This window comes from Bombyx mori, chromosome 10 (genome assembly GCF_030269925.1).
Source record: "Bombyx mori chromosome 10, ASM3026992v2".
In the NCBI taxonomy this organism is placed as follows: Eukaryota; Metazoa; Arthropoda; class Insecta; order Lepidoptera; family Bombycidae; genus Bombyx; species Bombyx mori.
Genome location: NC_085116.1, coordinates 1534580 through 1561933, shown reverse-complemented (window position 1 = coordinate 1561933; position 27354 = coordinate 1534580). Strand labels below are relative to the sequence as shown.

At 40.3% G+C, this 27354-nt stretch overlaps 1 protein-coding gene and 1 long non-coding RNA gene across 6 annotated transcripts in view; both read left to right on the top strand.

The window, feature by feature from the left end:
* Positions 1 to 27354, top strand: part of LOC101737830 (TNF receptor-associated factor 4) — a 154931-nt gene that overhangs the window by 122185 nt on the left and 5392 nt on the right. For 3 of the 5 annotated variants that reach the window (XM_021350820.3, XM_021350822.3, XM_004930285.5), the window contains 5 exons: positions 22260 to 22364; positions 24754 to 24915; positions 25589 to 25738; positions 26281 to 26445; positions 27036 to 27296. In XM_021350820.3, coding sequence (XP_021206495.1) covers positions 22260 to 22364; positions 24754 to 24915; positions 25589 to 25738; positions 26281 to 26445; positions 27036 to 27296 — 843 coding nt within the window. Of the gene's footprint in view, positions 1 to 21660; positions 21943 to 21964; positions 22181 to 22259; positions 22365 to 24753; positions 24916 to 25588; positions 25739 to 26280; positions 26446 to 27035; positions 27297 to 27354 lie in introns of those variants that run through there. The other 2 variants (XM_012694054.4, XM_012694053.4) reach the window with 2 other exon arrangements.
* Positions 22381 to 23547, top strand: LOC134199456 (uncharacterized). Its single transcript, XR_009973953.1, has 2 exons — positions 22381 to 23068; positions 23365 to 23547. It is a non-coding gene; the product is annotated as an uncharacterized LOC134199456 (long non-coding RNA).

Genomic DNA, 27354 nt, shown 5'->3' with positions numbered 1-27354 from the left:
TCCATATTTGACGGAGGCGGAGGCAGTGGACGGGACTGGGGTGCTTGTAGTGGAGGATTCGCTATAGCGCCACCCCCTCGCTTGGTTTTAGCCCGTCCCGGGCCCGACTTGGTGGCCGGAGCTCGTACGGGAGCAGGACGAGTGGCCAAAGCACCCGACACCGCCGGCCGCCTAGTGTCAGCCGAGACCGAGACTTTCGCCTCGAGAGCTGCCAACCTGCCGCCCAGCCTTTCTATTACAGCCTGGACAGTGCGGCTGATGACCTCGTCCAGGCTGAAGTTTGCTGGTTCTGGCGGAGCCAACATCCGTGGCCCCGCGAGTGTCCGCCGTCGCTCGGCGGCGGACGTCTCCCTAGAGCGCGGTGACGGGAGACGCGGCCGCTGTTGTGCCACACGCGGTGGTGGCAGCACAGGCCATCGGTCGCCAGTCAGCGCCGGGGGACGGGGGCCCCGAGGGGCTCCAGTAGCCCAAGGCGTCGCTGCGCCGTCATTGGGTTGCTGCTGTGCTTGAAGCTGTGCTCGAAGCCTCGAATTTTCCGCCATCAGCTGTACTACCTGGTCATTGGCAGAAGCAACCGAAGGCAGAACCTTCGAGACCTGCGAGACCACTTCTCGCAGTTTTCGGCCAGCAGCTTTGGTTTTGGTGCCGTTGGCCGCATATGATTTGATGGTCTTCATGGCCCTGTCTATGACCAAGGCAGGGTCCTGAAGACCACCCTCTTCCTCCTCCGTCGTCTGCCCGTCTAGTGAGGCGACAGACATCGACACTGATGATGGTGCCGGTGACGGTGCGCCTCTTCTACGGGCGGGTCTCCCTTTAGGGGGCGGCATCTCCTCCGCAGCAGAGGCCGCTTCGGAGACTACCAGCACTTTCTCCGGTGGGGCATCCGCACCAGAGGACGACGCTGGCTCCCCTACCCCCTCACGAGAGGAAACTCGCCACGACTTCCTCTTCCGCCTGATCTTCTTGGCGGTTGTCCCTTTTGGATCAACTGCCTCGCCGTCGCTGACGAGCGCAGAGCGCGTCGAGCCAGCGCTGGCACACCTCGGTTCGACGGGTTTTCCGCTGCCCGTCGCACAGCCCCCTTCATCTTGGCATTCTTTGCCCCCCCCAGAATACGCGGGGCAGCGTGCTCCCACCGAGGTGGAAGCACGGAGGGATTCTCCACCTAAGGTGGTACCCTCCTGGGGTAATTTTTGTTTGAAGTTTGCCATCATTATATTTGTTCCTTTTTATTTAACCAGGGGTCGGTCCCCTGGGACGGTCCTCACGACTGGACTCCCTCCAGCCACTCATCTCATCACCGGACACGTCACAAGCTTAAGATTAGGGCATTTTTTATAGAGGTTCGCATCCTCGCGGCCCCTGCTAGGCAGCGGCCCCCGCCTCCTACTCGGTAGGGATTACGGTATGCTTCTACGAAGCCACGCCGGTAAACCGGTACCCCCCTCTGGAGGGCCTTCCCCTGTAGCCACCAAGAGGCAGCCGGGGACATGGCGACCAGCGACCGGAAGGGAATGCCCTCCGGTTCACTTCTCATCCACGTGGGTCTACCATTACTGACAGACCCACACGTCTGACCACGTTGTGGCCACGCCGGCGTACCGGTACCCCCCTCTGGAGGGCCTTCCCCTTTAACAGCCAGAGAGCCGCCGGGGACATGGCCTAGCATACAGGAGGGCTCCAGAAGGGAGCCCTCTCCCTCTTCACGCACCCTTTGCTTAGTGCTTAGCAAAGGTGGGAAAAGGGAACACGGTGTGCAGTCTTCTTAGTTCGCGGCACCCCTGTGCAGACAACGCTGCTCCACGGTATCGGGGTGCACGCTTAAGCCCCACCGCCACGACAAGGCGAGACCACGTTGTGTGGGGGAGCTACCTAATTGTTTTTTCCTTGGTACTGTAATGAAAAAAAAAAAAAAAAAAAAAAAAAAAAAAAAAAAAAAAAAAAAAAAAAAAAAAAAAAAAAAAAAAATTTCTTATTTTATTAGCCTAGTATTATATTATATATACATTTAGGATTCAGAAGAAAAACCATTTAAAAAAAATATAACAATCAGCACACTACAACTTTTGTTATTCTCAAACTCTAATTAATTGACTAATTCAACATAAATCACCAAACAACCAGAATTCAGAATAAACACTTTGATATTATCTTGTCTTTAAGCACATATTTACAGAGACTTAAAACAATGACTCACGCACACCATGTCCACGACTACCTTCTCTGACGAACGCCAACCGACACCGACAAATGCGCGGGTGACGGAGCTGCGCGCCGGTTTTATAACTTTTTAGTAGGGTATTCCTTACTCGGCCTCTCCTGACTGTGGTTCGTCCTCGACCACATAGCTTCTGTGTTCTTCTTCTGGAATCTCAGTGACGACCAATGTCAGAGGCGACTAACGCCGGGTGCGACTAACGCAAATGACGACTAACGTCAGAGGCGACTAACGCCGAGTGCGACTAACGCAAATGACGACTAACGTCAGAGGCGACTAACGCCGGGTGCGACTAACGCAAATGACGACTAACGTCAGAGGCGACTAACGCCGGGTGCGACTAACGCAAATGACGACTAACGTCAGAGGCGACTAACGCCGGGTGCGACTAACGCAAATGACGACTAACGTCAGAGGCGACTAACGCCGGGTGCGACTAACGCAAATGACGACTAACGTCAGAGGCGACTAACGCCGGGTGCGACTAACGCAAATGACGACAAACGTCAGAGGCGACTAACGCCAGGTGCTGATCAGTAGGAGCGCCACCAGCAGGCACACCCATCAAGCAGCGAACCAGCGAGACGCCTCTGCGCGCCTCGGCCGGTACGCACCACCACTGCCTCTGGAGACCACTTGCCACGCCAGGGCACCATGTGCTGTGTCGCAGCCTGCGTTGTCTTCCAGTAGTCCCCACTGAAATCATTGAACAAAGGCATCCCGCTCGGCCATACTGACCGGATCGTGGTAAACCGGAAAACTGAACCATAACAATCATTGACAACACAAGGTCAAAACACAATAATCAGAAACTATGACAACTCAAATCGTATAAAACGTTCTTGGCCTGGCTGTCGGCGCAGCTAGTGTCATTGATGCCACCCATATTATCATTACCACAAATGATAAAACCAATACACATCACTTCACAATATAGAGTCAGCGACTCTCAGGTCATTACTAGACCAATACAACAATAGTCTCCTTTGAGACCCAGGTCTCCGCTATACCACCAGCCGCCCATCGGCCTCTGAACAACTCACAAGTGAATTGCAGTTACGACTACGGACAAGTGCGTACAGTACGACCAAATAGTGATGGTATCAGCTGTATCACTCGGTGGAGGTACTCTCACCCCACTCATCAGTTTTCTATGTTTAACTCGTCAGTAGCACTACTTAGAGGCAACTTTTCTTTATGTAATCATGAGTGTTATAGGTTCTATTACCAGTTTAGGCCATCTATCTTCATTTCAACATTAAATCATAAAAAATTAACCACATCATCGTCATATTTTACTAACTTTGCTTATCGGTGTCGAATTCATTAAAACTTCTGTGAAGTCTTGTTTTAATATTTCGGAACTAAAGCATTTGGTACCAGAATCGAAATAAAAATAATTCGACTCACCAGATTGATTTCCCAAAAATTACCCGATATTACGCAGCTACCGGCACGTTGCTTGCGTGCTACTGCCGCAGGAACCATCGAGGGGCCCGAGCTGGCGGCAATGCCCGTGAGGCACCATCCTCACCATTCGGTAAGGTCCACGGATTCCCGGATCTAGATTTCCTATAGACTGGGAGTTATCACAAAAACAAGATTATCGACATTAAAAACGGCTGCTGCTCGTCGGTGCCCGTCCACGCGAGCATCAGTCGCTTTTCACTCCGTGGTACTAATTTATGAGCTCTACCTCGACCTAGTTCTCGACTAACTTCACGGCTCCGAGACACCTCAGTCATGACATCACTAATTAGCGTCCTCACCACAGGTGTGGTGGCGTCTGTTCCCACCAGAAGCTGCAGGGCAGATATCTGATGTCTTGTGTTTTGTGATGTTCAGAATGAGCTGTAATCTCAAAAGTTCAATTGACCATTTTGCCAACACAGTCCTGTCTACTTGTTTATATTACGCGTCACTGGTGACAACTAGTGCCCGAACCCTACAAGGACTCTGCCTAACCTGACCTCCAAAAATGAAATCAAATCGTGAGTAGATTAGCGTTCGCGGCTCTAACCTGAAGGCCCATTATGCCCCGTATCAATATTAAGGTTCCAAGTTCTATCAGAAGTAACCAATTCACCTAGCCACACCTTTGCGTTTCTCTTTAAGCAATTTGCCACACGCGACAGAGTCTCATGTTCGGTCCACCTGTTTAAATTCTTTGCACGGTCCACCTCCTCGTACCACGCCTCGATATTGTTAATAGTAAGGTCGAAGTTTGATACAAAATACTTCTGCGATCTTATAGGCTGGACTGCCTTTACGGCATCAATAATCGCTTGAGCAAGTGAGGGGGTCTCTGAACCGCGCAGGGCTGAGTCCGACACACGTCCCCGGTCCGCGAGGCTAGATGTAGCGTGTGTGGCAAGGGGAATGGTCTCCATCACACCTGGTGTCGAGATTTGCAACCGCAGCGAAGGGGTGTGCGTATTGAAGTCACGGTTTTCGTGAGTGATCGCGGGCTTGAGATACATAACGAGATCGACGCGAGCGTCTCGACCTACGGTGACTTCGTTTCGTACGAAATAACGCGCTGCGCGATCGACTAGTTCGATATGAAATGCTGCGTGAATCGCGTAACCTATCGAACAACACAAGATCGTTGCTACTCGAGCGAGTATCACGCGAATACAAACGCAATCTATGGCGGTAGCGGTCCCGTAAGCGATTGTCACGAGAACAGGAGACGTCTCGATTACGCGAGTCATTTCGACGATGCCGAGAACGTCCACGTGACGTACTTCGCATTATTTAGGTGTAAATACACACACACGCACTTTAAAATGATTATACACCAGGAAATATACGTAAAAACACGAAAACGAAAGTAACAAAATATAGTGAGGGGAGTTGTGAATCACCTGTTGTCTGTGAGCTTTGAGTTTTTTATCCCACTTCTGAATTTAGGATTCAGAAGAAAAACCATTTAAAAAAAATATAACAATCAGCACACTACAACTTTTGTTATTCTCAAACTCTAATTAATTGACTAATTCAACATAAATCACCAAACAACCAGAATTCAGAATAAACACTTTGATATTATCTTGTCTTTAAGCACATATTTACAGAGACTTAAAACAATGACTCACGCACACCATGTCCACGACTACCTTCTCTGACGAACGCCAACCGACACCGACAAATGCGCGGGTGACGGAGCTGCGCGCCGGTTTTATAACTTTTTAGTAGGGTATTCCTTACTATACATTACAGTATATGAATAAGATTGCCAAGCCAAGTGCCTTGTTTGTACCTAATAAACCTTATAAAAACCTCTAAAATAAACTTGACCTCTCATAAACTAAAATTAAAAAGTCACTTAAATTAAAATTAAAATTAAAAATTAAGTCCACGCAGGCGAAACTGCGGGCAGAAAGTTAGTAAAACATAAAATATATTCACGTCAAACAGAATACGAAAATTTATTTGAATAAAATCTTGTTTTATTGGTGTAATGTCGACGATTGAAATAGGTCAGAGCGTTAGGCGTTATGATGTGTTTGTGAAATCAGATAAATCTGTACACTCACTAAAACTGTAGATATGGAAATGTGTGTCAAACTTACGATAAACGTAGTAGTAGTATTTGACTGATAGTGACTGTATATTCTCTTTGTTTGACTGAAGTAAAATATTTGATAATGTAAATTCGTACAATTGTGTGCATACGTTTAGTAGAAGAGAACCTACGTCGAGAATTCGCTGTTTGTAGGCAGTGTAAGGCCGTTCCTTGTATCGTATCTTTGAAGAGGCATATGTCCAGTAGCAGACGTCTTTCTGCCAAACAGCCTTATAAAAATTCAATGATATGCGCGTGATTTTATGGCATCATGAATGCTTCAAAGGTCGATCGAAAGCTTGTGATATCGAGACGAGACGTGCAAAAGGAAGTTTTTATGTAGATTTTTCTTCGGGAATCATTAATTGTTGAGATTGACAAGCTGCCGGCCCATTTTATGCTAAGTAGTTACTAGAACCCCTCAACATAGGCCGAAATAAGAGCAGTACGCTTAAGTCACATTATGTAGTCACCGCGAAATGTTTTCAAAACTAATCAATTCTCTTTCTGAAATTCTATTGATGTAAGTTTTTTTTTTCTGCATTTTAGTACGTTAAGGCTTTCTCTAGCAAAGCTGAATCGAGCGTAAAGATTATAATAAGATGTTCGTATATAATTTATTTATTTATTTAGACACACCAACAGCAATACACACAAAACATTCAAGCTTAAAATTAACATGTATAAAATTAAGTACTGGTATGTAAGCCAGTTACAGGCATGTACAGCAATCTCTTATAACACACTATGACATGTTACAGCAATATATATATTTGAAAACAACATGAAAACAAGAGCTAACTACACACACTACTAACTTCACAGATTACTAAATAAGAAATAATGCACATATTTATATAGTAAAAAATTATAAATAAAAATTATAAAACTATAAAAAAATTAAAAAAGTCGACCGCGGCAATGCAAAATATATAAATATATAGAACAGACTGCGCAATGTAATCAGAATGACATTCTCTCATCAATTATAAGCAAAGGAACTTGGATACTAGTTTGTTTTTGAGACCAGGACACGTGTCGTTAAAAATGTCAATGCCGTCAATTAATGCACATATTTGGTTATATTCACCACAAATCTTTGATAAAGGGGAATATCTAAGGAGGTTTGTTCTACTTGCGGGAATATGGAAAATTTCAGTAATAGGATGCCGTGGGCAGTGGTATGGAACGCTAAAGTTGATTTTCTGAAGTAAGTGGCTACAATCTATGCTTCCGGAAATTAGTTTTTTTAGGAACATGATATTAATTATTCTACGACGGTTGCCGAGCGATATCATTTTAAAATGTTTAAGACGTAGATCATATGTGGTACGGTAAGATATGCTAGAAGAATGGAATGCCAAGTGCCTAGTGAATGCACGCTGTACGCTTTCAATACGCTGCGAGTAAGTAGCGTAATGGGGACCCCAAACTACTGATGCGAACTCAAGTTGACTGCGAACCAGCGAGTTATATAATATTATTTTAGTGTTTGAGGACATAAATCCCTTAGTATTTCTTTTTAGGAATCCCAGCATTCTGGCAGCTTTAATAACAATTGTATCAATATGTGCTTTGAATGTTAATTTGTTATCCATAACCACGCCCAAATCTCGAATTTCATTGACTTGCTGCAGAATGTCACCATTCAGTACATAACAGGATGTCATAGGGATTAGTTTTTTAGAGAATTTTATGTAATAGGACTTTTTTGTATTTAATGTCATTCCATTTAAATTACACCATACATTTATTCTATCTAGATCACATTGTATAAGTTCTGAGTCTGTTGGTAAAGTAACTGTTCTGTATATTTTTAAATCGTCAGCAAAAAGACAAAATTGACTGTCGCGTATTTCTGAAGTTATATCATTAATAAAAGCCGAAAACAATACAGGACCGAGATGGGAGCCTTGTGGTACGCCTGAAATGGCTATGTAGTCCTGTGATTTATGACCATTCACCACTACAAACTGGAGTCTTTTTGCAAGATACGAACGAAACCATTCCAACAACGACCCACCAATCCCAAAGCCTCGTAATTTATTTATTAAACGAGAATGACAGACCTTATCGAAGGCACTGGAAAAGTCCATATAAATTGTATCTACTTCCAGACCTCTATCAATTTCTCGGCAGAGGTAAGACGTAAATGAGACTAAATTAGTTTCAACAGAGTGGCCTTTTCTAAACCCGTGTTGATGTTCAGAAATAAAGTTATTTAGATGCTGTGTAATAAAAGGACAGACAAGTGACTCGAAGAGCTTTGGAATGCATGAAAGTATGGAAATTGGTCTGTAGTTACTAACATTGCTTGTGGCGCCTTTCTTAAATACTGGGACTACTTTAGAGCTCTTCCAAATGTCTGGAAATACACCATCATTCAAGGATCTGTTGAAGATAATTGACAAAGGTAAAGCCAAAGCAGAGCCGCAACGTCTAACAAAAACCGGGGGAATATCATCTGGTCCAGCACCTTTATACATGTCTAGCTTTTTAATTGCGCGTTGAATGTCACGTTCTGATATGTTAATACGACTTACAGGAGTTGTATTAAAAGAAAAGTCTACATAATCAGCTAGGGAATCTCTGTTAAATACTGACGAAAAGCAACTTGCGAACATCTGTGCGATTTGCGGTCCGGTAGATGCGATCTGGTTTCCCTGGTACATAATTGCTGGTACAGTGGTCTCACCATTTCGTCTATCTTTGATGAAGCGCCAAAAGCTTTTAGGATTCCTACAAATATCAACTTCAATTCTCTTCTTATATACATGAAGACATTGCTCGCTCAATTTGTGAACACGCTCTCGAAGGAGCTCAAATTCTAATTGGTCGCGCGGATTTTTATATTTCTTAAATCGATACCTCACTTTATTTTTCTCGGAAATAGTCTTTATTAGAGAGTTGGTAAACCATGAGGGAAATTTAGTAGACACAGGCTTCGTTCGTGGAGTAAATAAATCAATAGCCGTATAAATGAAATCATAAAATATGTCAGTCATTTCATTTACATTTTGACACCCCTCTAACTTTTCACTCCAATTAACATTTATTAAATAGGATACGATTTGACTATAATCTGCTCGAAAATAGTTGTATCGGGGTCTCAATATAGGTTTGAGGAAATGGGGACTATGTTGTGGTAAGGAAACTAACAGAGGAGGATGCTTTTGGTCGATTTTGCTCAATACATTATTGGATTCAGTAACTTCCAATCCGTTGAAATCAGTAAGAACAAGATCCAATATTTTACCATCCACATTATTCACGTTATTAAATTGTGATAAATTATTAACTGACATGAAATCAATAAGAGAAAGTCCCAATTTAGATCCATAATTCATTGCACTACATGGAGAGCTTTCCGACTTTTGAGACCAACCAATATGACTCAAATTAAAATCACCCAAAATTATCACTTGATCAGATTGCTCGATAACATTTGTAGAGTTTTCCAGAAAACTAGACAAGTGCTCGAAGGAAACTGGAGGGGGAAGGTAAACAGCGCAAATAGAAACTTTCTTGATCAAGTTGTTAGTTTTGATATCGATTGACACCCATAGATCTTCAGCAGTACTTTCCCAACCTAAGTGCCTATAAGATGGGATATGTTTAGATATTGCGATCATAACACCCCCTCCATCTGCCTTGGAGCTCGTCGAACACGATCGATCCTTCCTATATACAACATAACGTTTGTCCATAAATTCACTACTTAAAACATTACAATTTAACCAAGTTTCAGTGAATACTATTAGATCAAATTTATTAACAGCTATATTCCTAAGTATATCTTCTGTCTTAGTTCTCAAGCCGCGCACGTTTTGGTAATATATATTTACAGACATCTTTAAAAAAAATGTATTAAAAATCAGTTGATCAAATTTATGTTATCACACTAGGCAATTAATTTTAAGCTTTCTTCGTCTTTAATATATATAACGTGACTCTGCTCATTTTTCCTTACGAAAACTTTACCATCCCTCACCCATATAAACTTAAAACCAGTATCTTTTGTCTTCTTACGAGCGGCCGCATGTAAGTGTTTATTTATCGGCGTTAGATGTTCAGATACAAATACTGGCACACGACGTCCCCCGATTCCTAGATGCTCTGAATTCAATTTGTTGTCTAAATTCTTCTTATTGAACTTAGTAACTGCAGCCAGCAACTCATCGCGACGGCGCTGACTACGTAGTTTAATAATCACGGAGCGAGGACGGTCATTCTCCTTATTAAGTTTGGCAATACGTGTTACGTGGAGAATGTCGCTGTCGCCAAAAGGATTTCCGACAATTCTACCCAGCTGCTCAATAGTCGTTATTAAATTTTCTGATTTATTTTCAGGGATACCATTGATCTCAATATTTGGGGAACGCATGCTTTGTTCTACTTGCCCCAGTCTATTTGTCAAATTCTTCACTTGTATTGTTAAATTATTGTTTTTAGAAACTAAATCAGAAATTGTATCGTCCCTCTCGCTTACCATTTGCTTGAGTTCCTCGTATTGTTTATTAAAAAATGTTAAGGATTCGTGGAAGTCAGCTATTTGTTGGGAAATATTCGATAAGTGTTCAGAAACTAGTTGTTTGATAGTTTTTGTTATCTCCTGTTTAATAATGATACGTAAATGTCCTTCAGTAACGTAGGATCCATCGCTGTCACATTTCGAGCTCTGTTTTTTTGTTCGCAAAGTAATATTTCTTTCTTCTCCAAGACCGTTATCTTCATCAGAAGTGGCGGATCGACTCACTGCTCTAGCAGGAGTATTTGTGTTGTCAGATTTCGGTATCTTATTACGACATTCCTGACAACTCCAGTTATTCTTACGGTCTTGATCCATAAGAAAGTAAGATTTAGGTGTTATATTAGCACATAACAAATCATAACCTAAGCCACATGCGGAGCATATCATGTATTCCTTCCTAGAAAGTTTATTTTTACATCCAGAACAAATCTTTGGGACTGATGACATTTTTCCCTTCTTTTATCTTCCCAAATTATATTCTTACTGTCGAAATTAATTACTAGTTCTATGTATAAAAATTATAAATGTATTTGCCAAAAAGAAAAAAAGGAAAAAAATATGAGCTTTGCAGGATTCGATCTTGAGGCCTGTGCAGCTGACGGGTGCATAAAACTCGTTTGACTAACCGCTTGACCGCAGCATCTTTAAATTAACGTGCTAATTTATTGAATATACTCAAGTTTAAATTTTGTGTTAGTTCAATGTCCAATCTTTTATTCTTCAAACCTTCTTCATACCCTCTTTTTATTATATCAATATATAATTTTGAAATTATTTTTTGGTTTATTCACTGTTTTAACACAATATTAAACAATAATTTTTACACAGTTTCACAGCTTATGATTCACTGATTAAGGTAGTGTAACTTAAGGCTTGGTATAGACAATCTTGACACCATATAAGAAATAAAATCGGTTAGAACTACAATAACACGTCTAGTCGTTTTCAGTATTATGCACACAAGCTATAATGTTGTGGGCACAAAACGATGTTTGATTATTTTTTATTTATTTCTTTATATTGTTTTATTTGTGATTAATTTCGTATAACGTATTAACTTTATAGTGTTACGTATACGTTGATTTTTCGCAACGATTCAGCTTAATAAAGTTATCAGGACGTATCTCCGGTGTTTGGAAATTAGCTAATTGGTTAGTTATGACAAGGGATACACGAACAAAAGGAGAAATATCGAAATTCAGTATATAGTTGGTGAGAGTGCCCTTGGCCGGATCCAGTTGCCTTCGAAGCAAGGAAATCGTTTGTTGCGGTTTTGTCTTTCCAGCTTTCGGCTCCCAAAATTTCAGAAACGTTGGATATAGTTGAATTAATGGAAAAATATTAAAAAAAAATAACATGTTATTCTTTTATTTTTATAACTTAGATGTTTGGACGAGCTCTCACAGTCAATCTGGTGTTAAGTGGTTACTGGAGCCCATAGACAACGTAAATGCCGCCACCCACCTTGAGATATAAGTTCTAAGGTCTCAGTATAGTTACAATATAGTTACCACATCCTTCAAACCGAAACGCATTACTGCTTCACGGCAGAAATAAGCAGGGTGGTGGTACCTAACCGCGCGGACTCACAAGAGGCCCTAACACAAGTAATACACCTTGTTCGCGTCATAATCATTCTCTTTACGAGTTCTGTCGCGCTAGATGAAGATACGTGGGGTTACGTGAAGATACGCATGTTTAGTAGATGATATAGAGTCGATGGTACACACTTGAGCCATGACGGTGAATGCTCATAGTTAACCGGTCTGCTATATGCCATAGCCGCATTGCGTTTTATGTTTGTTTTCTTGTCGGGAGACGACAGAATTCGCACGCCACAATCACTCGTATCCGGTGATCGATCAAACCGCTGCGGGTACAAAGCCCTCGTTTCAATTATCGCCGACGACTCCCCCGGGGCCCGAGGTCAATTTTTCAATTGAATTGTTAAACAGTTTTCGCTGCTGTACCTCGATCAGCCCGCACGGATAGGTGCCGTAGTTTCGCGCGTCCTTTAAGCAATAACAATCATGGGCTATGATTACAAAATCATGGCCAATTCGAAAAGGTGGATCGCGAAATTGGACAGTTTTACTAGTGACCACTTCGACGAATGATCAGTCCACACTGGAAGCATTGGGAGTAATAAAAAATAAATTGCACTAAATATGAGCCGAAAATATAATATTATGCCAAGTCTGAAAGGTCCATTAGCAAAATAGATATTTTTACTCTTGGTAGCGCGGGTGTAGCGACTTTTGGAAATTGCTGAGAGCACACTAAAATGTCAGGAGTAATAGAAATAAAAAGTATGTCTCGTCGACTTCGTTAAACAATAAATTAGATGCACATCTTACGAAGTATCTATTGGGTTGGTATTAATAGGAACTAAATTAAAATTCAATAGATTGCGAGCATTCTTCACTGACCCGTACCTACAGCTGCTAAATAGGAATGCCTTCATTAACATATCTTGAATGTAATACAAAATATGTTAAAGAAATTTGATCTTAATCGTAGAATGTTGTACTAATTGACATTCTCGTAACTTCGTTTTTACCTTGGAGTTTCAGCTTGCTTCAGTTTTATTACTGCTTTGTAACAGATCTATACTATTTAGGTACGTAACATATGACACTTTATTGGAAGATTAAATAATTTAATTATAAATTAGTGTTGTAAAATATGCCGGATTGTACGCAAATAAATTAACTAAAACATCGATTCAGCGCCTTCATATGTACATGTTAGTGTTGTCATTTCAAACTACTGCTATTCCTTCGTCTTCCATCGGAAATAGTTTCGTAAGATCAATTTCTAATTCAACCCTCCCGCAGAGTCAGCTTAGAAAATCATTCTTAAATTGACTTCTCAATCCCGAGCCTACCATTTTCAAGAATGACTTACGTCAGGCAAGAAACAGTAGGTAAGTTTCGCTTATTTCCACAGACACATTACCAAAGTACCGTATTGGATAAATCATTACACACCATACCATACGAATACATAAATTTATTATCCGTATTAACTCACAAAGAGGATCTTCATTAATAAAAGATAACAAAAGTATTATATCGAAGAGCCATCATTACTTATAGCTATGTTACTGCGATATAGTTGATGCGTTGTGTAATGTTGCATTTGACGTTACTGCGCGCCGCGTTTGACAGCTGACACCGATGACCTCTGACAGCTTCCGGAGTGCACTTGATTTAAAGATAATGACCGGAATAATTAACGATGCTAGAAGAATTTTATTTTATAGACGATCACGGTGTTTTGACTCAAGCTTGAAATAATTGTTTCCAACTTATACAAAATATTTATTTATTTTTACGTAAATACGGGTGATAGGGAGTTTTGTGAGCCTACACGGGCATATGCCGTCACCCTGCCTATTTCTGTCACGAAGCAGTAAGGTGTTCCGGTTTGAAGGCCAGCATAGAATACAATTGAGTCATCGAGTAATTTATCTGGGCTTCGATTCCCACATAACACCACACATGGGTCGTGAGCTCACTTAACCACCTATCCAAAAAAATAATCCAAAATCATTATTAAAGAGTAGAGCATACTGAATAGCAAATATAAACTGCTAAGACAATTGAGGCCGTCAGCGCAAAAGTGGTCTAAGCTTACCATAGTTAGTATGGAGATAATGAGGTTCAAATTTACCTTTACAATATACTTCGTTGGCAAAAAAATACGCGCATAAATTATGTTTACAAAGGTATCTGTTATCTATGGATGAAACTAGGGATAGGCCGATTATGCATTAAAAATTTATTATGTTTTAAATAAATTGCAGTACATAAAAACGAATATGATTTGTGGGTTAGGCCACTTTTGCACTGACTGCCTCAATTAATATTAGGCATATGCGGTCTCTTATAAACGAGCATTTACTAAACCAGAAGATGAATATTTTTGTATTAACGTATCCAATAAAATATTTTTATTGATTCATAGTATAACTTAAAAACCTTTGTTATTTACGTTTACATTTATAATGCGAGAGTAGTTTTAATGTACTACTACCTACCAAAATAAAGAAAAAAACAGTGTATATTTTAGGCCAGTAATTTCGTAACGGTTTGGTGGTCCGCAGTTTTGTACAGCGTTGGATGAAATAAACAAGCACATTATACGGTTTTAGAGAAAGCAAATGACAGTGGTATTTTTGTAACAAATTTTGTACAATAATACACAACGGACGTAAAGGAAACATTTGACATTAAAAATCATGAATTTTTTGGCTAAAGTTTTATTGCATTGTGCACAATAAAAAAAATTACACGTAACCTAATATCGTTCTTAATTTTCAAAGAGTATTTATTCTAGACAATTCCAAGAAGGTCGACTATAAAATACATAGATAAAATAAGAACGGAGCAAGCGTCTTGGAGTGGCTCTCGGCTTTAATTCACTATGTAACGCGACACTCTCTCGACGTGATGACAGACAACCTAATTGATATCGAGTTCCGTTTGCCTTCGATGGTAGCATTCTATTTTGAAAAAGAATAAATATCTCGTATTTAGATGTTGGTACACCAAAGAACATTTTAATGCTTAATCCATAACGAAATTTAACATCATTATATTTTTTTTTTATTTATTGCTTAGATGGTGGCCGAGCTCACGGCTCACCTGGTATGAAGTGGTTACTGGACCCTTTAGACATCTACAATGTCAATACTGCCCCCCACCTCGAGACATGGGATCTAAGGACTCCGTTTTTTAACAGTACAACGGCTGCCCTACCCTTCAAGCCGAAACGCATTACTGCTTCACGGCAGAAATAGGCAGGGCGGTGGTACCTACCCGTGCTGACTGACTAGACGTCCTACTGCCAGTAAAAAACCAGTGAAACAGATAAACAGCCAAGCTTTCAAAATGCTACCGATAACTTATCTCAAATGCTTTTAAGCCACAAATCTGATGTTACAGCTGCCTGTACCTACATTGTACTTACAGATGATATACTATTTTCATATTAGAACACCCTACGTCTTTGGACCAAAACACGGCAAAAAGTCGACATTGATCTGATACCAGACAAAATAATTCCTATGTTATTTAATTTAGAATATCCCAACAATAGTTTATTTAAATGTTCCATCAAAAATCGTCTAAAAGCAAAACAATTTATCAATAAACGTTGGATAAACAATAACAAAAAGAAGCATTAGCATTTGAAGGTGATTTATGCTCTAGCCGTCAGTCCAGTCCATTGATGAAACCTCAGTTTGTTTATCGAATGAAATGATAATAAAGATACAGTAATGGCGGAACCCACGCATCTCAAACTTTACTACTACCTAGCCGCCAATGTTGTTTTTAATTTAAAACGAATTTATCAATTTGTTAAATCCGACACCACAAAAGCGTAAAATGTACCTATTCAAATCATTGAATGATATTTCTTTTTTTATATAACTTAGATGGGTGGACGGGCTCACAGCCCATCTGGTGTTAAGTGGTTACTGGAGCCCATAGACATCTACAACGTAAATGCACCACCCACCTTGAGATATAAGTTCTGAGGTCTCAGTATAGTTACAACGGCTACCCCACCCTTCGAACCGAAACGCATTACTGCTTCACGGCGGATATAGGCGGGGTGGTGGTACCTACCCGTGCGGACTCACAGGAGGTCCTACCACCAGTAACCAGTAAATAACCTAATTCCATAGCAAACAACAAAAATAATGGCTACAGGTTATGGGCTATGCGACTTTTCGCTTAAGACACGACATTTAGCTTTGTAATTAAAGGTCCGTTTTATTTGCCATTAGTGACAACAGTTCGATGTTCTTAAATGAACTTCAATTAAGTATACTCCATTCAAATAGCTAAAAAAGTTTTGTGTTATGATATTTTTTGCAAATTTTTTACATTAAATGGCTCTCTTGTAAAGTTGCAAAAATGTCGCTTAAGTTAAATAGAATTTCACTCCTGGATACTTTTCTTTACGTAAAAACGAAACTACTTTAAAAATACTAGAACAAATACCTGATACCTCTTACAGTATCGAAATATGTACAATGCATATTATCGCAATGTACATACCTATTTATTAATATATTCCTTATAATACTGTATAAACTATTATATGTAAGTATGTATATGTGGTTGTGTACATATGTATGTATATACTTTTTTCTGTGTATGTATTTGTAAATTAATATAAATTTCTTTGCACCTACCACTATTCACTCTGCACTACCTTTGGTTGACTGGTAGAGAATGCCTTAGGCATTAAGTCCGCCAATGTAAATTTTACATGAAGTGTAATAAATAAATTTATTATTGTTAGTTGGCTACATTTAGGAAGGTTTAAATGTACTCCGATGTCATACATTATGTGTAATTATGATAATTACGTAACACAGCACGGTAAGGTCCGTGCACGGGCATCGAACTCGCTTCCGTTCGACGCGCTGCCCGCCATTGATAATGATCTTTACACTTGTTTTATTAAAGATGTTCAACGTAGCGAAACAATTTGAAAATTTTCATCTTTAATCATAATTCTGATGGAATCGTTCGTACTATTTGAAATATACTAGCTGGCCCGGCAAAGGTTGTTTTTCCATATAAATTATTTATAGGAAAGATAAATAACCTAGATTCCGACGGCAGCGCCATCTGCCGGGCTGATTTGTAAATCTAAACCATTTTCGAATCCATCTGAAGGTACACAGAAAATTTCATTAAAATCGGTCCAGCCGTTTAGGAGTTCAGTGATTCAACTTCAAAGATTAAGTATCGCATATTAGTTGATCTGTCATCACTGCATTTTTTTTGCTTAGATGGGTGGACGAGCTCACAGTCCACCTGGTGTTAGGTAGTTACTGGAGCCCATAGACATCTACAACGTAAATGCGCCACCCACCTTGAGATATAAGTTCTAAAGACTCAAGTATAGTTACGGCGGCTGCCCCACCCTTCAAACCGAAACGCATTACTGCTTCACGGCAGAAATAGGCAGGGTGGTGGTGTTCTGTGATAGCTACCCGCTACAGTAGCCTTCCTTAACTACACCCCTGAGCTGGCTTTCTTAGCATCCAACCTCCATCGGGGCCATATACGTCCAGATGGATCGACGGGAGCTCTGTGGTAGCTCAGCTTTATTTAGCAATTTTCAGCTTTATCTACATTGTGTGCGTTGCTAAACAGCAACCAACAAAGCTAAAAACCAAAACAGCAACAACAAACTGAGGTTTGTGTACATTCTCACGATAGCGTGTGTCGATAATTATCTAAAGCTTCCATCTGTAAGTAAATTCAAAATGAAATACTTTATCGTTTCTTAGTACGAGATGACAAAAATGCAGAGGAAACAAATTAGTACTTTTTAATATCTTTTTTATTTATTTATTTTTCTTGCTTAGATGGGTGGACGAGCTCACAGCCCACCTGGTGTTAAGTGGGTTGTGAGCTAAAAAAACTAAAAACTAAAACTACTGCGATCTGTATCAATCAGAAAATATTGAATGTCTCTATTGCGTTTCGCAAAATAAAAGTAGAGTTTAGTAGAGTATCTCGTAAACTATACTTATTTATTAGGTTTTATTTAGCTGTAAAGATTATCAAATACAATGGGACCGAACTTTCTATTATAAATATTCTGTCATATTTCTGTTTTTTGGAATTAACGATCCAGAAAAAAAGAATGTTACGGTTATACTCCATTATTCAAAATTAGAACGACTTCACAATAATTACGTTCGCGCCATAATTTATAACCACGTACGGCTTCAGAGCTGTTTGGTTGCGATCTGTACCTGTCACTCGGGAGTATTAATTATGACTTTTGTTTTTTTATATATTAATAAAGACTTTACCGTCTTAAGGCAGTTTAATTAATGTTCGAACTAAATTGATGTTTTAATTTATTGTTAAGTTTAAATTTACAACAATTTGCTTTTTATTTTGAACTATATATTTTCTTAGAGCAAAATGTGGCGAAATTAAGGCGAATTACAGTTTAGAGATGATGACATTTTGTAGTTGATTTTAATTTGAATAGAGGTATATTTCTTTCTTATTACTAAGACAGTTGAACGAACTCACGAACCATCTGGTGTTAAGTGGCTACCAGAGTCCACAGACATCAACAATGTGAATGTGTCGCCACCCACCTTGATACATGGATTCTCGATTCGGTTCTACGAGTATAGTAAATCGGTTCCACCCTTCAAACTTTATTAGGCAGAGTGGTAGTATATACACGTGCGGACTCTAAAGACGCACTACCATAATGACACAATAACTTTTCATGTAATTACTTATCATACGAACTGAGAATCTTCTATCTAGCTTTGCAAAAAAAGGGCATAATTTATTTATGCTAAAACATTATATTAATATTCGTATGCCTTTAAAGCACATATTATTTATATGGCATAAAAACATAATTAATTTGAGTGGCAAGGTAGCCTGCCCACACGACTATTGCAACATTTCACCCACACGAACATCTAACGCGGCCTTCCTTCAAAAATCCGCTTAATGATTTATTATTATTATTATTAGGCATATAAATATGTATTCAAAATGTCCAATCAAATCAAAATACTGCTTAATTTAGTATAATAATATGTATTCTTCGAGTTTTGCGAGTCTTAGACATATTTAAAACTGTTTGATTTATGATTTTGGTTTCGCGTTTATTTGTAATTGTAATTATATTATTTTCACAATTTCGAATAATTAACAGTTACAGTCACGGACGCCAGTCGCAAAACTTGTTTTAATTACACTGCTTAGTTAAGTTCAGCTAAGCTCTCTTTCCATAAAAAACTTAGTAGTAATTGTTACTTTCTTTTTGTTTATTGCTTAGATGGGTGGACGAGCTCACAGCCCACCTGGTGTTAAGTGGTTACTGGAGCCCATGGACATCTACAACGTAAATGCTCCACCCACCTTGAGATATAAGTTCTAAGATCTCAAGTATAGTTACAGCGGCTGCCCCACCCTTCAAGCCGAAACGCATTACTGCTTCACGGCAGAAATAGGCAGGGTGGTGGTACCCACCCGCGCGAGCTCACAAGAGGTCCTACCACCAGTAAAATTCATAGTGTTAGTAATAGTTTGTAGTATAATAAAATTAGTAGTGTTTGTTGTAAAGTAATTGTTCGTCAGTAAGTCGTGCAGGTGTATTGATATCGGGGTGAGATTAAGGTAGTGGTTGTGCCGCGATGCGATTCAAATAGCTGGGAATCGAGCCAGTTGCTTGCTATTAGCTAAAGATCCCACAATACCAGCCAACAGTATCAAAGGGAGAAGTGGAGTGGCGCGATATACTCTCGCAAAACAATTTGCTGTCATGATGACATTGGTACATAAAGTGAATGTGTTCAATCCACTTCCAAACATGATGATAGCAGGAGAATAATTTCTAAAACGTAAATGTAAAATTTAGCACTTCCTTTTATCTACCCTTTATCAAGTTTATTAGGGTGACGCGTGCTGTAACTCTGCAGGAATTAACAAAAATTTTAAACATGTTTCAATAAATACACTGCCAATCGCTAAGTTAAGTCGCGAGTTCTTTTGCCCATCTAAAACAAAGTGACAGCGAATACAGTAAGCGTTATTACAACGTTAAAACGTTATTATAAAAAAAGCGTACTGCACTAAGCAGCAAGGATAGGCATAAGCGATACCGTTATAACGTTGTCTTCTTCGATGCGATATAATATGCATTCTAAGATCGTAAATAAACTTTGATTTGTCAACAGATTCCATTGCAAACATTGGTTCGGACACATTAAAATATAATATGTAGATATAAAGTATATTTACGATGTTATTCTATCTACGTACATGAAATATGCTAGAACCCTAGATTAAAAAAACCCACGCAGTTAAAATAAATATAAACACGTCCTTGTTTAATGATTGTGAAACAATCTATCGAAATTCATTAATTTAACACTTGATAGTGTAGGCGTATGGAGATTTGTAAAATACGTGGAAGTATTTATAAAAAGTACGTACTTTATTCTAGTGCTACATTAATTGGGGTCGACCAATATTTGTATTAATCGATGTTGTAACATGATTTGTCTTATAGTTTGTCCAACCGTCTGTTTAGGGTTAAATTCAATCATAAAATTAAGTGCATAAGTTCAAAGGTTCGAAGCTATTTTTATATAAATTACATACTACTACATATCTGTTTTTTGTCATTTCTTAGGATCGTGTTCCGTATGTGATAGGATAATATTAGAGGTGGGTCGGTGATAGCCGGGGTTGCAAAACCAGTAGTAGGATTATGGCTGATTTTCAACTGGAAAGTGTTATTGGATGTTCAAATGGCCTGAAACATGCCTATTTATTGTTATGACGTTACAACTTTGGATGTATTTGTGTAGAAAAAAATAATTCAAAACACATTATGTACGAGCGTAGTTATGTGATTTAAAAAAAGCCGCCAAAACGTGATTAATCAGTGTTTTCAGTTTCTTGGCTAGGTACTGCCACTAAGCCGCGAGCATCCAATTAAGTACTATGTTTATACAAACGAACGAAGTCTAAACACCCCTCGGAACCGTTTAAGGCAAACTATTGTTATAACACTTGTTACTAGTTCTTACCTACAAATTACATACGATAATGCCATCCCAATGAGTGACGTCTCACAAATGGCGTACTAACAACACTATACTTCAATCGTACCAGTTCTAAAACGTTGTAACTCCTATCTCCTCTAACTTACTGTTTGCCTTTCGGTCCTGTATTAACAATACGAGTTCTATAAATGACCGATGCGGGAGAGCTCAACACATCGCAGTCCATCTTTTTAGAACGACACAAATAACATTCTATATTTGTAAATTTATTCACTACCAACGAGAGAGCAGAGAGCACCTAGGCTTACGCGATCGTTATGCGATTCTCGCTCTTAAGGCGTGCTCATAAAGATAATATTTAGATCATCGGATTTGTATCGTTAGGTGTTCTGTTTGAATTGAATATGGACGTGAAGCGAAGGTACGTTTATGAGGCATCCATGCCGATGACCACATGCACCAGTGTTTGTAAATAGAATAGAGCGTACTATAAAACTGTTCTATATTTTTTAACATTTAAAATTTAAGTAATTATCGCATTCACTGTAAATACATTAAATTGAATTAATACTATATTAGTGCGATGTACCTTTTATGTTTATTGTATGACAGTTTTTCGTCCATGAATTAAATAGGAAAATGTTTGTTTAGTTATAAGTTCAAAATATTATTATGTTTTTAAATGCATTCTATCATGCTGCCTCCAAGTAACAGACGTTCGGTTTCACAGAAAAATTAGCTTAGTCGTGTGAAAGCAGCGCTCAAAGGCATCCAAACGAGTGTGTTTGCTTATTTCATTACTCAGCTGGTTTGGGAAGTGAAAAATCACGCTTATCTGTACAGCAACACAAGGGAATGCTGGGCCGCGTCCGACATCTGTTCGTTGCACCCATAAAGATAACGAAAACGTACAAACGGGAACGCATTCCGTATCAGCACTTTGTCGTGAACGCTCCTGTACGAATTACGCGCGAAATTGTGTACGCGTGGCCATTTTGCATATTTTCGCGCGCGCTATGTGTTCCATTTTCGAAAGTACGGTGCGTACACCAAAACACACAGGCCGTTTTTTATTATTCGCTTTTCGAGATGTTGGTTTATTTTTGATCGCGTTGTCCTATTTAATCCGTTGTGCGAGTGTAGCGGGCGCCCCAATCAGTCTTGGCGGCAACCGTTGCTTTTGACGTCGTGTATTTTGTATTCATACAACTTTACGCATTCTAAATTAATTACTTATTCAAAATGATTAAATTTATAATATCTAAGATCAAGAAGGTTGTAAGTAGCAATAATAATTATTTTAATGTTTGTGAGATTGTGTTTGCTACAGACTTGTTTTTTTTTTGTTTCGTTATAGATTTATCCCGATCCTGAGTCTGAGAAGGCGATAATGGGGTCGGTGGTGTACTGCATCCATCACAAAGAAGGATGTCAGTGGTCAGACGAGCTCCGCAAACTGAAGGTGAGGCGAGACGGCAAATATTGTTATAATGATAAACTTATGTGGGTAAATAGATCGATCTATCATTGATCCGCTCATACATATGTATGTGTGAGTGTGTGTGTGAGTAACACGCACCCACTTACAGAAAACTGTTTTATACATCTACTGATGTCAAAGATTGTGTTTACTTATTTTTATGTTTATTTTCTGTCTATTGGTTTGGTAAGAAATATGAAAATAGAATTCTTATAAAATACATAAATGTTTTGAAAGTAAATTCGGTTTAAAATTTAAATATGTAGATTTATCATCATGGGCACTGGTGGTGACATTTAATTTGAATTAAGTAAGAGATTGATTGTATTCCTTCAAGCACTCAAGGGTACTCAAAGAATATTACCTTCAAATTTTGTTCTACCCACTAGTTCCGAGGAAAAACCGAGAGACATAAAAAAATTCAATTGATAATTTAAATCGCTGGTAAAATAATTCCTAGAAACAATGTGGTTTCCTTCGATCAACAATAGTAACTAGATTTCGGGTCGGTGCATAAAATCCGTCTCGTCAAATAACAGCGCACTTGAAATGTGAGCTCTTATTTTGTTTAGTTCACTTCAAACACAGCCAATGTCAACCCGTCTCACAATACCGCAGTGTGTATTCAAAAGTTGCAAAAATAAGGCCCGAAAAAGCAATTTAACGGCCGGAGTATCTTACTTTCGGTAAGTACATGAAGTATAAACTATATTGTAAGCTTTAAACTTATAAATAATATTAAATTTTAAACAAAATTACCGATTTTTAACCACCGCTACAAATGTTGGCCAAGGCTCGGCCAACACATGGACAAACTTTTGCTTAACAAAACAGTAAATGCATGGAGTAGATTTGTGTTGTAATAATTTTTTAAAATTTGTTAGCAGCACTTCAAAATTAGTTGGTTAAAATTGGTTAATGCTGCTTTTGTGTCTGTTTGTTGGACTCTCATTAGATACTTAGCTTTCCATTTTTATTTTAGCTTTCCTAGCAATCACGTGTGCAGAATGGATCTCGATTGTCGCCAGAGAAACAAGAGATGACTTTTATAAGCCAGCTAACATCTCCGCTTATTGACACTGGACATCTTTGCCTTCCGTGCTCACGGCTACTGAAATGTGGCCGAAACATTGTAATAAAAATACCGCGCTTGAAACCGTTTAAACGTTGTTTTATTATGTGCACTGGTCGCGAAAACTTAAAAATATATATTACACAAAAACGTAACGCTAATAAAATAATAAGTAATGTATAGATACTAACAAACATACATTTCCAAAACATAAAAAGTAAATAACTAAACTTTTACTTTAATTCATTAATAAATTATTTTAGTGTTAAGCGCGACTCCCTTACCTCCTGTAGTAAATAGAAATCGGCATTTCAAGAAGCAAAAATAAATAAAGCAAAACGATGTTAGTTCTCTGAGCAATTAAGGGAAAAGTTACTTTATTTGTTGCGCCTTAAGATTGATTTAACATTAAAAGTTGTTTAAAATATGTCTTTTTATTGGTAAGTGACAGGAGTAATTTATTGCTTTGCTCGTTTTATGTGACGAATGATCGTAAGTATTAGATAATGTTTTGGAGATTTGTGACTTTATTACTAGGTGCCATAGTTGTTATTAGTTTGAAAGTAAAAGTGTTTCAAAACTTTTTTCTCCGTTTGTTAGTAAACGAATGTAGCTATATAAGTATATATTCACGCGGACAGTTTTTGCTTTAATTTTGTACGCATCCCTTTATCTAGTTACTATTGTTGATCGAAGGTGGTTTCAATCAGTATATACGAGTAACGCTGTTCTGGCGATGAGTTCTATCACCGCACTATGACAGGATACGGGTTCCCCTTAAACTAACCCATAGACCATTTGCCGTGAAACTCATGTTCTCGAACACAGAAAAAGCTCATGTCTTTTCTAGTATGCAGACCTTATAGTTATAACGAAAAACGACGACTTAGGTTTTGTTAGTTTATAAAGGCTCAGGGGTATTGCGTCTATAAGCGATGTTAGACCGTCACCGTCAGTTGGGACGTATGTTCTTCTGAGGCTATTCTTCTTCTGAGTCGGTCTCTTCATTGCTGAATGTCGTGTCTAATATAAAATTTTGACTACTCGATGCACAATGCCTCCCCACGTCTTCCTGTCCTCGGTGGTCTTTATAGCCTCGGTTATCGGTAGGCCGGTGAGCGTCTTTACCAGATCAACACGAGCGGGTAGATGAGCGTCCGCGTGATCTTCTCCCGTCAACCTGACCAACTACCAGCAGCTTCTCTAAGTTATCGGGGCCTCTACGAGCGATGTACTTTACTACTTCTGAGGCTATTAAAAACACTTTATTTCCCATTTAACGTGTACATCTTCCACCAGGCACATCTAAATACTTGCAAGCACGACGCGGTGCTATGTGCCGCGCACTGCGGCGCCATGATACCGCGGGTGCTCATGCAGGACCACCTCCGCTACACGTGCCCGCGGCGCCGGGCCAACTGCGAGCACTGCCACACCGAGTTCTCGGGTAGCGCGCTCGAGGTCAGTGCCTACCACACATCTTTTGGTTTACTTTAGAGATCCAACTATGAATTTGTTACTCAATTAAAGACATAACTAAAGATAAGTATAAGTAGTGGTAGGACGTGTTGTAAGTCCGCTCGGGTTGGTACCACCACCCTGCCTATTTCTGCCGTGAAGGAATAATGCGTTTAGCTTCGAAGGGTGGGGCAACCGTTGTATTGTTATACTGAAAGATAGCACTCATGTTTTAAGGTAGGTGGTGGCATTGATGTTGTTGATGTCTGTGGACTGCGGTAACCACTCCGGAACCCACCAGATGTCCGTGAGCTCGTCGTCCACTCAACTAAGCAATAAAAAAGGCTCAGGTTATAGGTCACGAATGGCAGAAATTTATACATTCTCGTTACTTCTAATTGAGAACGTCCTGACGTTTTTACTGTTCATACTTCCCGTGATCAGAGTGCTTAGTGCGAGTTTTTTAACTTTCTCGATAGCGTAAAAGTTAACCCATTTTTGTATGGAATGGGATCGTTTGCGTACGTTTGCCGCTAGGGGCGCTGTTCCAACTGCATACAAAAATGGGTTAACGTTTACGTTATCGAGAACGTTAAGAAACTAACACTTAGCACACTGGTTGGGCCTCTGAACGAACAGTTCATATTATTGATTAGTAAATCGTGACGGCTTCCAGGAGCACCAAGGAAACTGCGGCCACGAGCCCATCTACTGCGAGAACAAGTGCGGCGCCAAGGTGCAGCGCCGACACACGCAGCAGCATCTGCAGCAGCACTGCAGCAAGCGCCTCGTGCCGTGCAGACACTGCGGCCAGAAGTACACGCAGGTGAGGCCCGCGCCGGACCACGTGTCTCACCCTAGTTGCTGCAATTAACTTCGGAGCACGTCACGCTTGTCACGTCGATGTCTCATCCCTATGTTTACGCTGTTATGAATGTTATACCAAAAATACCTTCGGTCAATCGATATCTTTGCAATCTCATTATTCGAATCTAATGCCGAATTGTAATATGAATTGAGTGCATCCCACTATACGTTAGTTTCAATTCGAACGAAGTATTTTCTTTCGCTTTGCCAGTCGTAGACGTAATGGTAACTGGCTTTGCGGTTTAAGCCCACTGAGTTTCTCGCCGGATCTTCTCAGTTGGTCGCGTTTCCGATCCGGTGGTAGATTCTGCGAAGCACTGCTCTTGTTAGGGTCAGTGTTAACATCACTCCGGTTTGAGCCCCGTGGGCTCACCTACTAGTTAAGGTTACGCTGAAATAGCCTCTCAAGGCTATCAGCTTAAGTAGGAAAAAAAAGCGGTTTAATCTCGTGTCAACGTGACGTCCGGCCAATATTAACCTCGGTACGGTGTCGCTGTGCAGGACACGGTGTGCGCGCACGGCGAGGGCTGTGCCCGTGCGCCCGTGCCGTGCCCGCAGCGGTGCGCCGCGCCCGTGCCGCGGGACCTGCTCGACGCGCACCTGCGGGACCACTGCACGGCCGCCGCGCTGCCCTGCTCCTTCAGGGACGCAGGATGTAGATTTAAGGTAGGTACTGCCATACTTCAGTCGTTGTATTGTCAGTTAAAATAACAAGTGTGATGTTTCTATTTTGAACGTATTTATAATAAGGTCTCTATGATGGCATAAAAATCTTGAAAGTCTTCTATTTTTACCGTCACTACTTTTTACGGAAAGTATTTATGAAGAGCACGTTGTGGTATTTACACGTGTGCTATGTACCTCGTGGGCTACTCTTATCTTTTCCTCTTTTAAGCGATTTGATCGTTTAGATCAGCCTTTCCCAAAGTTGGCGATAACGCCCTCTTGTGGGCGCTGCAGGCCTAAAGGGGGGCGGTAAGAGACCCAGAAAAAAATGGGGGCAATGTGTAAAGGCTTGGTTGTAATTTCATGTAGACCCTTAAACACCGACTGAGCTCTCGCTATAGTGGCTTTTAAGTAGGGGGAAAATGGGGGCGTTAAAGAATAATTTATTCTCAAAGTGGGCAGTAGACAAAATAAGTTTAGGATCCCCTGGTTTAGATGGTGTAGGTTTCACGTTTAAGCTTCGTATATTTTCCTACAAGACATTGGACTGGTTGCAACAAGCCACTAATCGCTGTCCCCCGGCGCCGCAGGGCAGTCGGCAGGCGGTGGAGCGGCACACGGAGGAGAGCTGCGCGCAGCACCTGTGCCTGGTGTCGGCAGTCGCGGCGCGGCAGGCGCGGCAGCTGGACGCGCTGCGGGCGGCGGTCGCGCGCCTGTCGCTCAACTGCACCGGCGCGCTCGTCTGGCGGATCGCGGACTGGACCGCCAAGATGGCCGAGGCCAAGTGTAAGGACGGCGTCGAGCTGGTCTCCCCCGCCTTCTACACCAGCCAGTACGGGTACAAGTTACAGGTCAGCTCCGTTTGCTGTTCGACAAAAATCTGAACCGCGCTCACGATCATTTCAAGAC